Source organism: Spinacia oleracea, chromosome 1, assembly GCF_020520425.1.
Source record: "Spinacia oleracea cultivar Varoflay chromosome 1, BTI_SOV_V1, whole genome shotgun sequence".
NCBI lineage: Eukaryota > Viridiplantae > Streptophyta > Magnoliopsida > Caryophyllales > Amaranthaceae > Spinacia > Spinacia oleracea.
This window is the reverse complement of record NC_079487.1, coordinates 125,412,603-125,429,299: the sequence shown is the minus strand read 5'-3', so window position 1 is coordinate 125,429,299 and position 16,697 is coordinate 125,412,603. Positions and strand designations below refer to the sequence as shown.

Below are 16,697 nucleotides of genomic sequence, written 5' to 3'. Positions count from 1 at the left end.
TACTTTTTTTTTAAAAAAAGAATCACATTACTCCTCTTGAACATAGCAGACGGATTATCTTCTGCTCTCTCGATTCAGCATATCATATTATTCTTCCTTCTTATACTTCTTCTCGGCGATTCGCTTCTGTCTGTTATCATCTTTCCTCTCATTTTCGTCAGCTCTTTTTCTATTCTTTGCAGCAACATCTTCCCTCTTCTTGCAACAACTTTTTCCCTCTTCTTTTGAGCAATTTGTTCAGTCATTTTACCTCTGTCCATCTAGCAAATGTTGTTTAAACATTAGTTGAATGTCAAGGATGAGCCTAATAACTAAATATTTCATCATTCATTACTTTATTTTTTAAAATTCTACGATTGAAAAATCCAACCTGAATGTAATGCAATCAATTGAAAAAAAACAATGGAACATATATATATACATACATAATCAAATGGGATTCAGATTGTAGTTTCAACTCTCAAAATAGCAGAGAATTATACTCCTTACTGTAAGAATTTCTGCTAGAAGATTTTTCAATTTTCTCAAATAGTTTCATATTTCATCATCATGCGTCTTTGACACGTGTTGGCTAATACACATATCTACCCCCAAACATTGATTTATTCCATACTCAGAGGGTGCGACTGAATTTATCCGTTATTAAAAAATGTAGTTCAACATTTGTATCCTTGAGGTGTACAACTAATTTGGGCTAGAGGTTGAAATTTACATAAAAAAAAAGGTTTACATTTTGCGAAGTAAACTAAAAAAACACTAGATCTTTATAGACCATTATACATATTACAAAACAAACTGAAAAAATCTATAGACGAAATGGTAATAGGCTCTTCCATGACTCCCCTTAATTGTTGAACTTGCCTTTGAGAATAACAATTTTGTGGTTGGAACATCGAAACAAATATCAACAAACACACGAATGAAGTTATCCAACCTAACAAAGTCCAATGAGGATATCCAAAATGCTACAATTTCTATTACTATTCAGACATGTTGTTAATATTAACTATCGGCTCGATCTCTGGTTAAATATTAAAGACTTTGCATCACATGTACATGTATGTTTATAGTATACAGATGAATTTGATGGTGTTGTTATCACAGAACGAACTAATAATTATATTTTATGCATAATTAGACACGACATATATTTCAAGTAAAATTTAAATTAGCGTCTAATTAAGTCGACCGTTTGCTTAAACCATGTATGTAGAGAATGGAGAAAGAAGTCAGAGATGAAATTTTTACTTATTATTTGCAACAAGACATCTGCAGATTTAAACATTCAGTCATTTTTGCTACATCCATTTGTTGATCATCATGATTTTTATTGAATATTAATGTTACTGATTAGTCCGTATTTCGGGTACTAAATGTACTACAAGTCCAACACATGGTATTCAGATCATGTCCAATTTGATGTCTATAAGTAAACATTGTGATTGTTTATATTTCTTTATCAACTTTATACGTTTATACATATCCAGTGCATTAGCACGGGCACACAATAGTTTATATTATTAAAGAGTGTTGGTGAATGTGACTCGTGAGACATCTAAATACTCAATTCTCACCTCTCATGCCGGTTAAAAAGGAAATTCAATATATTAAAAAAAAAAAAAAAAACTCACAACTTATGAAAACCCTCTGTAATTAAAAGGTGAAGTGTTTAAGTCAATCTAAAATTGATAAAGGAAACTTAAATAACAAAAACATAATCTTTGACTATTTCAAAATAAAATTTCAAAACTGTTAAAATAAATTGGGGAAATTTAGAACCACTTAAATTTTGTTATTATATTATTAACTTACTATATACTCCGTATATTGTTTTTATTTTGCAATAGAAAGCTTCAGTCAAATGATTAACCATACAATTTATAACTCATACGGATTATTAAAAAAGAAACTAGAATAAAAATATAGTTCACCCCCTGCAAAAAAGAAAAAGAAAAAAAAAGTCGTGCACTCGTGTCGTTGGATGCACCCAACTAAAGATGGTTGTGAGGCGGGTCTGGCTTAGAGCCGAGCCCATGGGCCCGCCCACACAAAGCCTACTCTTCAACAAGTCTGGTCGTGCCAGGTCCAAAATTTTAAAATAGGGCCTAGGCCCACGAATCGTCGTGCCTAAACCTAATTTTACTAAATTTTGGTGTTTTGTCGTGCCGTACTTTTCCAAAAAATTATGCTCCAACTTTGGCCCACGCTCTTCTCGAACTGTGCTTTTTTTCGTGTCTGTGCCGGATCGAGTTTTTCGTGCCAGATCCGGGCGGGCCTCGGGCCGGCTTAACATACAACAATTTTTACACCCAACTATCCAAGTCACAATTGGTGTTGTTGTGGCCAGTTCGCCTTCAAAAAATTGAGACGGGTCATACTCAAATTGTACTCGTGCAACCTGTTTGACTATAGTTTAGTCACACAACCAAAAAGAGTTTGGAAGTGCCAAAGGTTTTGGTTGCGGTTTTAGGGAGAAGTAGCCGTAGCAAACAATTATCAAGTGAGAGAATGATGAGGACTTGAGGTTCATACTCAATGTGGCAATGGCGGATAGCCAGATTAAGCTCCAAATCAAAAACTACGGAGATTATCAACTTCAACCAGATCAACATTTGAAGATGAAGGCTCTTGGTTTTATTCTTATCAGTCGCGGGCCTCCGATTACGATCACCATTCCCACTCCATTTTCCGAGCTGCCTCCCTCCATGGCAACGGCGTCGTTTCCGTCCTTGCTTACCATTCTACCACCCCCGTTAGTCTCTCTCCTCTTTTTTTTTTTTTTTTGGTAGTACTCTTAATCAATTAATTGGGTTTGAGTTTTCCCAAATCAGGGTTTTCGACTTTTCGTAATAGCACTAAATCTGGGTTTTAATATTCGAAAATTTTACCAAATGTTAAAGGGTTCTGCACTTTTTGCAATTTTATATAATTCTCTTAGTCTCCGCATTTCCTCTCCTCGAAGCACTTAGTTAAGTAAATACATGAAGCACTTAGTTAAGCAATTCACCACAAAATCAGGCTTTCACCGGTATTACCGTATAAATAGCTTAAATGCTTAATATGCTCCGTGCTTTGGGCCACTATACCATTTTTCTAATCAAATAGGCTTCATGGGGTTGTATACTAATTTGCAAATATGAGTAGATGTTTAAGTTTTTTTTTTTGGGTGCCAATGAGTGTCAAGTACACTGTTACCTGGTTCGCTAGTACGAGAATGGGTACGGGTACGCAATTTGCTACCTAATTTGCTAAATTAGACCAAAATTGTACCATTTTTATGTTATAATTCGTTTTTTCGGTTCGCGATTCGTGGGGTGATTAGAGAATTAGGTAAATACTGATCAAGTACAATATAAATTATAAAATAGGGAAGGGTGATTCGAACTTGAAACCTGTTATAGACAGACCCTAAGTCAATCTCTAGGTCAAAACCTCATTGGTTCGTTAGATGTTTAAGTTGATGACTAAGTAGTTGAGAATCTTCAAAATAAATCCTTTTGCTTTGAATAAAGCTGTGAATGTTTGCTGATAAACCTGTTTAAAATTGCATGTGAATTGTCATTTGTCTGGTCATAATTGGTAAATTTAGTAGGAAGTATTAATTTTGGTGAATATGATGTCTGTAATGTTGTTGATTCTTGATTGAATCTCAATAGGCTGCCAAAAAAGCTGGCTGAAAACAGAAGAATGGCTTGGAGAAAAAAATATGCAGCAGTATGTTGAGATGCAAAACACTTGTGCTTCGACTAACGATGTCACACTCCAGGGTGCTGTAAAAGTCATGGCAACTTCGAAAGTGTCGGATCCTAGTTCAGTATACTACATGCAGCAACCTCATGTTTTGGCTGTTCCCTGCAAGTATTGTTGAGCTGAATATTTTTGATTTAGTAGCTCAATTTTGCAGCCTGTTTGTTTTAAGATTTTACATGTGATTCCATATCGAAAATCAAGAGGAATGGAGCAGCACTTCGTCAGTTCTTCTTAAGTACAGAGGAAGAAGAGAAGGGGGTTTAGGGGAGACAGATAGTAATGGTGATTTGGGTTTTTATTATCTTGGATTTCCTTTTGACAAAATTCGTTAATTCTTTATATGCTACTATACTGTTCTCGGAGGGTTAACAACTACCTTTACAAATCTACCCTGGGATACTGTAAAAAACTTTCAGCAGCCACAGACTCCATAGTAGGCAGAGAGATTCATCAATAGCCGTTGGAATATGGATTTGGTCTCTTCTAGAAGGATTTATGATCATTAATCGCCTGCTTATATAACTAGGAAGTTCGAGGTCTCAATTTTTAGAAACCAAAATTGAAAATTATACAGTCAAGAGTGAGGCCCATGACCGCCCATGAGATAGTTATTTGATTCATTTCTGTCAAAACCATTTAAGAGCTGGTATTAGAAGGAGCAAGCCCAAAAGAGCACATGAAGGAAGGGATAAAAGAGAGATTTATGCACACATGTCCAGAGACAGAACGTAAGAGTTTTAAAGAGAGGACGAGGAGGGGAAAGATTTAGACCTAATGCTAAAGAGAAGCTGGAAGGAAAGTCCTATAATATGCAGCTAAACGCCTAAACATAAGTCGTCTAGTGTGAAGATAAAGATTAAAGAACACAGTATACCAGCTATCTTTCGAGAATGAAGAATAGTAGGTTAGATTATACATTGTAGAAAGAGGGCTGAATAACAAGTTTAAGACTTTCCTTCCAAGACAAAGAGAGATCTACACTTGTTTCATAATCATGGGAAATAAAAACAAGTTATATGCCCCCTGCAATCGATTTGAACAAATACAAGAAAAGGAAGCTTATGGCGAATAAATGCAAATCTGTTTACTTATATTCATTGTATAGGGTCAGGATCAGGTATAGATAAATTGCTAACTAAGCTTTTTAAGATTCAATAACCAACACGGAACATCTTGCGAGCACAACATGATGATAAAGCTCCTCTCAGCACTTGTGCTTTTGTAGCTAGCATGAATACAACTTTCCAAGTACTAACATATAGATACAGAATTGTACAAGAATAACATGTTCAATTGTAATTAAGTACCTTGGCATAAGTTATGTATCAGTAAATGCTAATTAGTGTCATAAATTTATGTTTGCAGGTTTTGCTATTATTAGCAGAGTGCCAGAGATGGCTCTGGGAACTGGAAAAAAGCATTTGCAGGCCACATCAAAACCACGGAGCCCTACCATTCAAGCCTCCAATGGGCGAAACACAACAGAGCCGGGATAATGCATGCGCAGGGAGGAGGATGCCGGTGATGCATAGGGATTAAGGCTTTAGCAGGTAAAACCCCGGCCAACTATTTCTAATCAATTAGTTATTCTCAATACTGATGTTGTATTCTGCGGAACTATTGATGATATATTTAGAGAAATTTATGCATCAGTCATCCATTGGTTTGATGACAATAACTATCAAAAACTGTGGTAGGATTAATCTGGTAATATGACAGTCTGCAGATGGGCACTCCCTTCATTGCCACTCCAGTTTTAATTCTTACCTTCAGAACCCTTTTTCTGGATATAAAACAAAGAGTACACATAAACAAATTGGTAATGCAAAGCTATTGAGCTGCACAGGGACTTTTGAAACCCTACATTCCTCTTACTTAATTCCCCTTCTCTTCCCCTCAAAAGAAAAAGAAAATATTACTATGGGAGTAAAAAATGCATCAATTACATTACTCAAGCAATCCCTAGATAATCTAACATAAAAATTTGTGTGCCTAGTAACAAATCTTAAGGCACCATGCTAAGGGCTTAAGTCTCACAATGGTGTTTTTATGCTAAGATAGATGATTTTGGATCATTTTATGTCAAAATCCTATCCTTATTAATCTAACACACAGAATCTGTTACTATGTGGATAAAGAAAAAATAATTCAACTTCCATTATCTTCAGGAAACCCTACCTCGGATAAGTTGGCCACTAGTTTGTTCAGCACTGTATGTATGTATTAGGAATAGGATCCTTTACCTTTTTCCAACCCGTTTCCTATCTTCAAATTATGACTTCTACACTAACAAAAACTAAAATTCGGAAAAAGCCCTGGATTTCCCTCTCCATGCATTCCCAATCGTCATTCTAAGAAATGGACACCGTCCATACATCTGGGAATCCACCAAGTTTAAAGCTCTATATGAGGCTGATTTTGTGTTTCAGTGATTGAATTTGGAACATGGTGTTGTTAGTTTGGTGGTACTGGAGTTGTAGCTGGGGTTTATCAAGGGTTTTCCTTTATGGAAGGATGATTTATTACCTAATTCGGGGTGTTTTGGGAGTTTTTCACATATGTATTCCTTTTAAATTTCAATCTTCTTGTATTAAAACAATACAAATGTTTCAGTGATAGTATGTTTTTCTATCTTACTACGAAAATTTATATACTATCGCTAATTAACAATTGCGTTCCCTTCTCTTCTCCTTACATCTTCCTAATACGTTCTCAATCTTCTGTACATGCGTTACAGACTTGTAGTCTGAGAAAAATCAGTAACGATATACAAAATTTTCTTCCAACTAAAATTAAACAAAGGCAAACATACCTGCCTGCAGACTCAAACAAGGGAATATAGTGAGTTAGTGACTAGACCGAAGAATAAGCCATATTTGTTGGTGTAAGTGTGTAACAGTGTAAGTGCTTATGACTTCGAATCTTCAGAATCAGGACATAGTCTGTTCGAAATGTAACCAGAATTCTGGTGATGAAACAGCATAGGTTCCCAGCTAGCTCACATATGCAAGTATGTACCGTAACATATAGGAAATATGTTTTCTCAACGACTGCAATCTCCTGTGCCCTGAACTAGCACAATTTTATTGATACCTAAAACTCGATCTCATAGTGAATACATATCCTAAAATGCTGGGCTATAGTTACAGAATATCAAATATTTCTTTTTCTTTTGTGCAATTAGAGAATTCTAAGACTGATTCCTTCATTCTGTATCATGGGAAGAGGGGAGGGGGATGGTTGTGTTGGGGATATAATCACATTACAATACAATGATCACTCATTTCCTGTTCAAAAAATCAAATGAAAAAATCCTGAATCACTCAATATCATCAATCTTTTGTTTCTTTCCCTTTCAGATTGAGTGAAAAAAAGGACCTTGTGTAACTTTCCTCGTCTTCTATTTACATCACGTGGAAGTCTGCAACCTTGTCAGACTTGAGATTGATCTTGTATTTGTCAGCTATCATCATCAGAATCACTTCCACTCGATCTGTCTGACAAGAAATGTTTCGGTAACCGCGGGAATGTCACACGGGTCCTTAAGATATCAGGGCTCGGGGGTGATGAAGGAGGTGATGATGATGATAACGATGAGGAGGAGGAGCCAGCAGTAGTTGGTGGTTTCTTATGTTGCAAACTCCGAGCAATTTCTATACAAGCTTGATCAACTGTATTCAGGAAATCCTTTACAATGACAAACAGCTGTAATGGCTGTTTGTCTTTGAAACCACCTGCTTGATAATACTGTGCTGTTTTGGTTACAAATTCCATGACCCTAGTCTGCTCTTCTTGTACCACCTTAATCTCTCCTTCAGCTGCTGCCAAAAACTCTTTCATCTCCTTAACAAAGTCTCGTCCTTCTTCATCTGCACCACACTGCAGGACAAGTTGTCTGGTTTCAGCTATACGAGCTCCCACTGATGTGCCGACACTCAATATGGTGTCATAGTCAAGGGTGGCTGCTTTCTTAACATTTGAGAACTCAGAGCTTAACCCCCCTACAACAGGTAACCCTAGCTGTAAGAACTCTTTTTCTTGTTCCTCTTTTGACTTGGATTCATCCGGGTTTGGGTTTGGGTTTGAGGTTGAATTTCTGTGACTGTTAGTTCTAGCTAAACTGTTGTTCCGGTTCATAACACACCGTCTCCCCTCATTCCTAACAACCTCATGAACCACAAAGTGAAGTAGAGTTGTCTTCCCATCACTGCTTTTGTAATCAGATAGCTTCCTTAAAGCTGTAAGATTAAAAGCCTTTGCATCCCCTCTTGCAGTCCCAGCATTAAGGCGATTCCCTGCTTTTAGGATTGCTTCTAGAAGCTTCAAGAACACTCCACGATTTCGAAGCTCAGAACAAGCAGAGTCAAGTGTTTGAAGTGATTCCTTCAACTGATGGATTTCTGACCCATAATTGAATCTAAAGAGCATGGTGCTAACCCGAGTAAAAGCCGAGGGAACAGCCTTGAGCAAGTGATAAAGGAAGGATTCTGCATCAGCAAGCCTTCCAGCATCTCCCTCAAATGCAAGGATTTGGATTTTCTCTTCTCGTGAAGGAGTCATCCTAGTCAATTTCTCAAGTATTTCAACATTCAATCCCTTTCCTTCTTGGAGACCCTCGATCAACTCGTTGCGAGTTATCCCCAACGAGCGAATCACGATGGCGATGTTCTGAGAACGTCGTGCATCTAAAATGAAAATCTTGGCTGCTGCATTTGCATTGACATTGCCTTGAGCTGTAGAAGTGTCCCCCTTTGGTGATTTGCGGTTCGTTGCAACACACCCGAAAAGAGCTTCCATCATGTCACCATTGTATCTGTTGCACCCAAAAAAGTACTAATCAGCTTTCAATTCAAGTAAGATTATTAGATTTATTAAGCTGGTAATTATCAAAATTAAATGCTGATACTTACTGGAATGAACCGCGCTCAATTTTGTCCCACACCATGGAATGATTAGTATTAACGTTGACTTTTTCCCAATGTAATGGCTTCAGTTTCACCTGATCATTCTTGCTCCCTGATGCCTCTTCCCCAATTGCAGATGATTCCTGAATATTTCCACTTGGTGTACGCCTCGGTGCTGCTGGTGGTTTTAATGATCCGCCCATCTTGAGCGGTGGAGGTGGTGGTGCTGGACCTTTCTTGGCTGCCATTGGTGGTGCTGGTGGTGGTGGAGCTGGTGCTTTCTTGACTGCCATTGGTGGCGGTGCTGGTGCTGGTGCTGGTGCTGGTGCTGGTTCTGACTTAGCAGCCATAGAAGGCGGTAAAGGCGGAGTAGGAGTGATTCCTTCCTTAGCAACAACCACTTTTTCAGCCACCGCCGCCTCTTCTCCTCTACCAACAGCCTGAAAAGTGGCTTCATTTTGTGGTGGTTTAGAACCAAGAAGCCTAGCTGTTTGCTCCTCCTTAGGATGTATTTGATTATACGAAGACGACGATTTCCCTCGAGAATATGTCCTCCTACCATTGCTCCCTTTGCTAAAGGCATCCTTATGAAAAGGTCCACTCTTCCTTTGGCTCCCTTCAAGCTTCCTCCAATACAACACGTCCAAACCATCTTCATCAACTATCAACCCTTTAATATTCCCATCAAACCTCGTAAACTCTGATTGCGGCAACGCCTGCAACCTTCCTCCACCACCAACACCACCACCACCTCCACCAGAAGCAGGAATGGCTGCTGGCATAACACAAACCTGTCCCCCATTTTCCTTCTTCTTTCGCTGGGTATATTTCGTACAGAAGAAGAAAACTGCTGCAGCCACCACCAAAGTACTCGCAGCTGTCACACCAACAGCTGTATATATCGCCCTATGAGACGTCCCCCCTCGTGATGATTGCTGATCCTGCTGTGTCGTATCCTGTGGCGGCGACAGCAGTGGCGTGGGCGGTGTTGGGGATGACGGAATAGGAGGGACTACTACTACTCCAGGGGGAACAGCAGGAGGTGGTGGTGGTCGTGGTGGTGGTGAAGAAGGATAGAAAGTTTCAATGTTCTGAGGAGGATTAGATTGACATAATGAAACATTAATGAAGGAATTAAGAAAAACAAAGATGATGAAGAACGAAATGTTGGTAAGAAACAAATGTTGTGATTTTGTTAGAAATGCCATCCCCTTTGATCTGTACAACAAAAAAGGGAGGAGAGAGAAAGAGGGAAAGATAGAGGGGGAACTAATAAGTTTGTTGATTAGTTCTAGTAATATTTTTGGGGGGGTTGGTTTTGTTGTATTAAGATGGTGTTGAGCTGTTCCCATGTTGGGTCTTTTTTCCTGCTAGCTTTTGCAGACATTGTCAAACTAAGCAGGTTGCTGACTATGAGTAATTTATATTTATTTATACTTTCTCCGTTCCAATACTATTGCGCATATAATAGCGAGTCAAAAAAAAAAAAAAACCAAAAATACATAAATCAACCAATGATTTATTGGTTATTTGTAGGGTGAAAGCAACTTCTTTTTTTTCCTAAAATGAAAATGGTGCAATAATATTGGAATGTATGAAGTATTTAACTAAGTTGTCGATGATCTCTTGTACGAAGTACTAGTGATTAAGATAAGGTAGTGTGATTCACTGATTCTATTTCTTGGCCTAGTGATTGGTTATAATTGAGGATTTGTGACTCCTTATATGGGTTCGAATCTACGGTTCCTCATATGTAATTTGTATTGCTCTTATGACCTTGTTGCATACAATACTAATAATAATAAATTAATTTAATTTTTTTGGGTGTTATTTTTTTTATTTTTTCTGTTGGCTGGATCTTCTGGTTGTGAAATTAGTGTCAATCTTTGTCATTAGAATGAAAATTTGGCCTACTCTATTAGGATATTGTTAGAGAAATTTGACATGGAGTAGAAACTACTCAATCCGACTATGTAACCAACTAATTTTATTTTATTTTTTATAATACCAAAATAAAGTTAAAAATTTATAATTAAAGATACGTTTTATTCATCTTATTTTCACCTATTAGGACTTATAGTTATGAAGTACTCATATAAATTACTCCATTCTTGAGTATACCCTTATATTACGAACTCATTTTATCTATAAAAAAAAAACAGAAATAAGGTTAATAAAACGTACTCCCTCCGTCTCTTTTTGTTTTTTACGTTTGTTATTTTTCACGCGTTTTAACGAATAATTAATTTGCATTGAAATCCCTCAATTTTTTTTCTTTAAACGAGATAAATTACTTTTATTTATAATGTTTTCACTTTTATCAAAATTATGATATTGGGAAATGAGAAAAATTTAATGTCCCAATGGAAAAGTGTGAGAGATTAAATGACCCAATGAATTTGATTGGTTAAAATAATAATTGGACACAAATTTTGATACAATATTAAGTTATTTATGTGGTAATATAAAAGGAAACGTAAGCGATTTCCGTCAATATTGCACAAAGATAAGTTAATTCCCAAAATACGTTACTTTTTTTGTTAATTCCCACCATACCGTCCACGTCAGCAAGGGAGAGAGAAAACTAATTTTTTTTTTTCCGGTTCAACACTAAACCGCTATCTGAGATAGCGGTTTGATTTAGAACTAAACCGCTATCTCAGAATGCGGTTTATACTACTTAGCCGCATTCTGAGATAGCGGTTTAGTTCAAAACCAAACCGCTATCTCAGATAGCGGTTCATAATGCCCCCTGCTCCAAACTTGCAGTTTCCAGTGTTCAGCCTGAAAATGGGCTGAGATCTTCTGCCAAATAGTCCAACTCCAACAACCTGTAAACAAATCCAAGATCTCCAACAACGTCTATAATCCAACTCCAACGTTTGTAATCCAACTCCAATAACCTCCACAAATCATACCAACCAACCAAACCATAACACTTATGCAACAAAATAGAAGAGTGCAAACAAAAAATTTCCAAAAGTTCAATCGTTCCAATAATGACACATGAGTTTCTAAAAGTTCTAAAAGTTCCAATACTAGCAAAAAGAACAAAAGATTACACAAAATTTCTAATGTAGCTCAAATCTAAGTTCTACGTTGTTTCTTTGAATGCTCGGACGATGAAAATGAGGACTCATCCTCCTCGGCAATTGGCTCGGGACGTTGACTAGGAGAGCAACCCTTTTGTCGCCGGTAAGTGAGAAGCTGCAAAGGAGGAGATGAAATAACTTGTGATGCTGGCGGAGATGCAGGAGGAGTAAGAGGTGGAGGGCGTGGAGAAGGTGGTGGTGGAGGGCGTGGAGAAGGTGGTGGTGGAGGGTGTGGAGAAGTAAGTGCTAGAGGGCGTAGAGGAGGAGTAAGTGGTGGAGGGCGTGCACGTGGTGGTCGAAAACCACGCCCTCGAGAAACATGTGAGGTGGAGGTGTCGGGTGTACACTGAGACGAGGCTAAATCATATTGTTGGAGGATATGTTCTTGCCCCACTCTTGATAAGGTCTCAATGCAAGAGGAACTCAAATTGCGTAACGTATCAAGAGTGAGAGGAAGGGCCAAACTGGGAGGTAACTCTAACGCAGAATCCACAGCTCGAGTGCATCTTGAGGCAAGATCAGCCAATGCATGTGACTACAAAAAAGAATGTGAAACAATAATTAGAATTCAACATTAGTTATGAATATAAACATTATACATGAAAATGGAACAAGGATTAATTTACCAAAATAATATCAGAGGAAGACGGCTGATAATGAGTGGTGGGGGGTGATCGTGTAACAGGAGTAATGAGGAGTCTCGTGATGCTACAATACCAATCCATATACTCCTTCATCCTCTCACGATGACCGGCAAAAGGAGTGCCTTGAACAATCCGACTCTCACGATCACGCCACTCCTCCACATATTTGCGATGCATCTCTTCAAACTTCTTGTTTTTATGCCGTCGATCCACATTATGAAGATCAACACTCGTGTCACACGCAACGGGAACTGACTGTTCCAATCCAAACTGACGCATCACTCGATTTGGGTAGTGGTACTCAACAATGTCAAAGCAAATCAACGGTACAACTGAGCGCCATATATCTCTATCACATCTACAAATCTCGGGTAGTAAACCAAGTACCGTCTCTGAATATGGCTGCCAAGTCATCTACAATAAGTAAAAAGTGAGTATTTAGGCAATTTTAGGTGAAATTAAGCAATTTTAGGCTATTTTGGACAATTCTAGGTGAATTTAAGCCTTTAGGTGTGATTTTAAGCTATTATAGACTATGTTAGGTGAACTTAAGCGTGTTTAGGTGTATTTAGGCTATTTTTGGTGGATTTAGGCTAATTAAGGTGAATTGAAGCTATTTAAGGCGATTTTAGGCCATTTTAGGCGAACTTAAGCCTTTTTAGGCAATCTTTGGTGAATTTAAGCTATTATATGCCATTTTAGGTGAATTTAAGCTATTTTAGCCTATTTTAGGTGAATCCAAGCTATTCTAGACTATGTTAGGTGAATTTAAGCTAGTTTAGGCCTTTTTATGCTATGTTTGGTGGATTTAGGCTAATTAAGGTGAATTGAAGCTATTTTATGCGATTTTAGCCTTTTTAGGCAATTTTTGGTGAATTAAGGGAATTTTTAGACAATTTTTGGTGAATGTAGGCTATTTAAGACAAAAATAACACAAGTTTACCAAAGTTGACTTAAATTGACCAAAGTTGACCTAACTAATTGAATTTAGGCTATTTTAGTTGAATTTAGGTCAATTTATGCTATTTTAGTTGAATTTAGGTCATTTTATGCTTTTAACTTGAATTAATCACAATTTAGACCAAAGTTGACTTAAATTGACAATTTAGACCAAAGTTGACTTAAATTGACAATTTAGACCAAAGTTGAACTAGTTGACTTTAATGCACCTACATTGACAAAAATTGACCAAAGTTGACCTAACTTGAAACAAAAGAAGCATTTGAGTAATTAGTAAGGTGAGATATTAAATACCTGTGTCTCCTTTTGATGGTCAAGTGCATCCCTAAAGAAAGAGAGTCCACTAGCTGTATGGCCACATGAAAAGTGAACCCTAAGCCAACTAACAAAACAAGTAAAGTAAAGTGTTAGTAAAGTAAAGTGTTAACAAATTACTTGATTTATCGAAGTAGTAATGAGTAGTTAAACAAATAAGTTACCTGCATGCTAAGGGGTCCACTCCACGCTGATGCTGAGTACCAAGAATAGATGGATCGTCGACCTCAATAGGATGCTCTGGGTCAGGAGGTGGAGCATCGCGAACTCTCGAAATCCTCGGACGACCAATGTGAATATGCTCCCATGACCATAACTGCAGAAGTATAAGTGGACCACCAATGTCACGGGATCGTCTACGAGCGGCTCGACACATCTGTCGATACAAATAAGCAAGGGTCGCACTCCCCCAGCTGTATGTCCCAGCTCTACGCAAGTCGCGTATCAATGGCAAGTAGACGAGCTGCACGGCATCACCGCTCTTATCAGCAAACAAAATGGACCCCATAAGTGCAAGAATATATGCTCGGCTAAACCTCTCATAAACAATATCAGCAGCGTCATCAGGGGGGCCCTGACTGAAGTGTCGCCTCAACCAAGTCATCCTCAATGATGAACCCTGGAGAACAGGTTTTCCATCATCACCAGGCTCTGGTCGTATCCCTAACAACTCCTCGACTAAAGCTGACCACACCCCAGTACCATCCCCTGTGACAGGAGCCCCATGAACTCTGAGCCCCAACAAAACAGCGACATCCTGCAGAGTAATAGTAGCCTCACCAACAGCCAAATGAAAAGTGTGCGTCTCCTGTCTCCATCTCTCAATCAATGCTGTGATCAAAGACCTATCTAAGGCTAATCCACCACCAACCAATCTATGTACACCATAGAACCCTGCTAATCTAACAAACTCCAAGACTCGATCATGTATCACCCACTCTCCTAAACCAAGCACGTGCTCCCGACACGTCAAAAGCCTGTCCATACCCCCTCCCCAAACATCCTCACTCCTATGCTCCGCCTGCAACGTCAAAACCGAAGTATCACGTGGGCCGGGATGGATCGTCGGCTCCATGAGACCTGAAAAAGAAGTTTATTAGAAATCGTAAAATCACACGTCAAAAGAAATATATGCACAAAAATTAAACTTAGAATCACACATCAAGAGAAATATAAACTGAGTTTATTACCCCGATGATCCAACACCACCCCTAGCTGCACAAGTTTTCTTATTATGCCCTTGACGTCGACAAATGCTACATGATTTTACATTGACACTGCGTCGAGCACTCGAATCCATCTCATTTCCCCTCCCCAATGACAATAAATAGGATAGTCTGGCAACTCCATATTCTAAACAAAAAATAATATGATTAATAATATGAAATCCCTAATTTGGGCCATCATAATCTGATTTCAATTCAATTGAACTTGAAAAATTGAAGACTAAAATTCCAAATTGAAAAACTCAAGAGCTTAAAACGAATCAAAGATCAGAAATAATTCAAAAAAATAAAAATCACAGCATAATCACTTTAAAATAATATAATTCATAACATCGCTATCTCAAATAGCGGTTAGATATACGTTAACAATAAAAAAAATTACAATTAATTCAGGGTAATCATATCATAAACTCATCAATCAAACATAAGCATGATCTTCCTAATAACATCATCAAACAAACCTAAACATAGCAACGATTATTACTGAATTAATAATTAGCTTCAAATATATTAATTCAAAAAAAAATTAGGGCTTACCTGATTTCGAACCACCGACGACCGGTGGTGGGTGAGAAAGAAGCTCGACGGCTTTGGTGGCTGATGAGGAGGCTCGACGGCTAGTGGTGGTGAGGAAGAGGTCCGACAGCCGGCAAGGGCTGAGGAACAATTTCGAAACGGAGGAACGATGGAGAAGGGTGAGAAAGAGACTCGAGAATCCGTTGTGGGTGAGGAGGCTCGACGCGACGGCCGGAGGTAGGGCGAGGAATGAGGTCGGCTAACGGCGAGCCGGCCGGTGGAGAGAGAAACAGGGACGACGGCGGGTTAACCGCAGGACGACGGAGACAGAGAGAGAGACGCAGAACAAAGCGGGGTTTTTTTTTGTGCTTTTGATTTTTTGAATTTGCTTCCTGGAGGTAAGTGATAAGTGGTAAACCGCTATCTGAGATGGCGGTTCATTAAACAGGAACCGCTATCTGAGATGGCGGTTCATTAAACAGGAACCGCTATCTCAGATAGCGGTTAACCCCCATAAACCGCTATCTCAGATAGCGGTTTTGCGCTGCTTATTTAAAAAAAAAAAGACCGGTTCACTATGCTGACGTGGACGGTATGGTGGGAATTAACAAAAAAAGTAACGTATTTTGGGAATTAACTTATCTTTGTGCATTATTGACGGAAATCGCTCTTTGAAATATCCAAAAAGAAAAACGTAAAAAACAAAAAGAGACAGAGGGAGTACCATGTATTACTCTTTCAATCTTTCTAATTGAATTTAAGAACCACGTATGTACGTAGTAATTTTTTTTTGGTATGCCATTTTAAACTTTCTAGTTTCTACAGTGATTATGTCATTAATTTATTTGTGAATCAACTTTTTTGTATTTATTTGGTTATTTAACTCATTGTCAACCCGACTTTTAATGAGTGAGTTCATATTCCATTTATAAGCATGATCCGATTCTTTCCCTTTTGGGCCCCTCTTTTCTTCCCTAAATTATGCGGCTTTCTCATTCTTTTTACTTTTCAATAATACCCGCCTTTCTCAATGCGCGTTTTTTTTGGGGGTTTAAAACATTTCGTGTACACAAGAAGTAAGAACCAAGAACAGTAACAAGAAGTCGATGATCGTAGGGAGTAAGGCAGCGCTTCTTGCGTAGGTTCTACCTAGTTATCTTTTCAATAAAAGAAAGAAAACAATAATTAAGAAGGGAAGGAATCACCTTATTTCCACTTTTTTCAGGAAAAATAAGTTCCGATAAGTTCAGTTGAGTTCAGATAAGATAAGTTTAGGAAAAATAAGATTGG

At 38.2% G+C, this 16,697-nt stretch overlaps 2 protein-coding genes and 1 long non-coding RNA gene across 4 annotated transcripts; 1 reads left to right on the top strand and 2 right to left on the bottom strand.

Moving 5' to 3' along the window:
* The first annotated feature begins 1,939 nt into the window (after positions 1-1,939).
* On the top strand, positions 1,940-10,090 carry LOC130459226 (uncharacterized). The gene is made up of 3 exons (XR_008918467.1): positions 1,940-2,752; positions 5,116-5,300; positions 8,791-10,090. It is a non-coding gene; the product is annotated as an uncharacterized lncRNA (long non-coding RNA).
* On the bottom strand, positions 6,894-10,006 carry LOC110789539 (formin-like protein 4). Its single transcript, XM_021994232.2, has 2 exons — positions 8,661-10,006; positions 6,894-8,563 (listed from the first exon to the last, which is right to left on the bottom strand). The coding sequence occupies exons 1-2, from the start codon at positions 10,004-10,006 to the stop codon at positions 7,210-7,212; spliced, it is 2,700 nt and encodes an 899-aa protein (XP_021849924.2). The 3' UTR covers positions 6,894-7,209.
* A 1,518-nt stretch (positions 10,091-11,608) lies between the features above and the next one.
* Positions 11,609-16,059, bottom strand: LOC130459219 (serine/threonine-protein phosphatase 7 long form homolog). 2 transcript variants are annotated; one of them, XM_056826456.1, is made up of 5 exons: positions 15,429-16,059; positions 13,830-14,745; positions 13,645-13,732; positions 12,373-12,804; positions 11,609-12,281 (listed from the first exon to the last, which is right to left on the bottom strand). In XM_056826456.1, exons 2-5 carry the CDS (start codon positions 14,738-14,740, stop codon positions 11,742-11,744), a joined length of 1,971 nt encoding a protein of 656 aa, XP_056682434.1. In that variant the 5' UTR covers positions 14,741-14,745; positions 15,429-16,059; the 3' UTR covers positions 11,609-11,741. The 2 variants fall into 2 exon arrangements, with proteins under 2 accessions (XP_056682434.1, XP_056682429.1); XM_056826451.1 differs by lacking the exon at positions 15,429-16,059 and adding an exon at positions 14,856-15,378.
* Between the last annotated feature and the right edge of the window lie 638 nt (positions 16,060-16,697).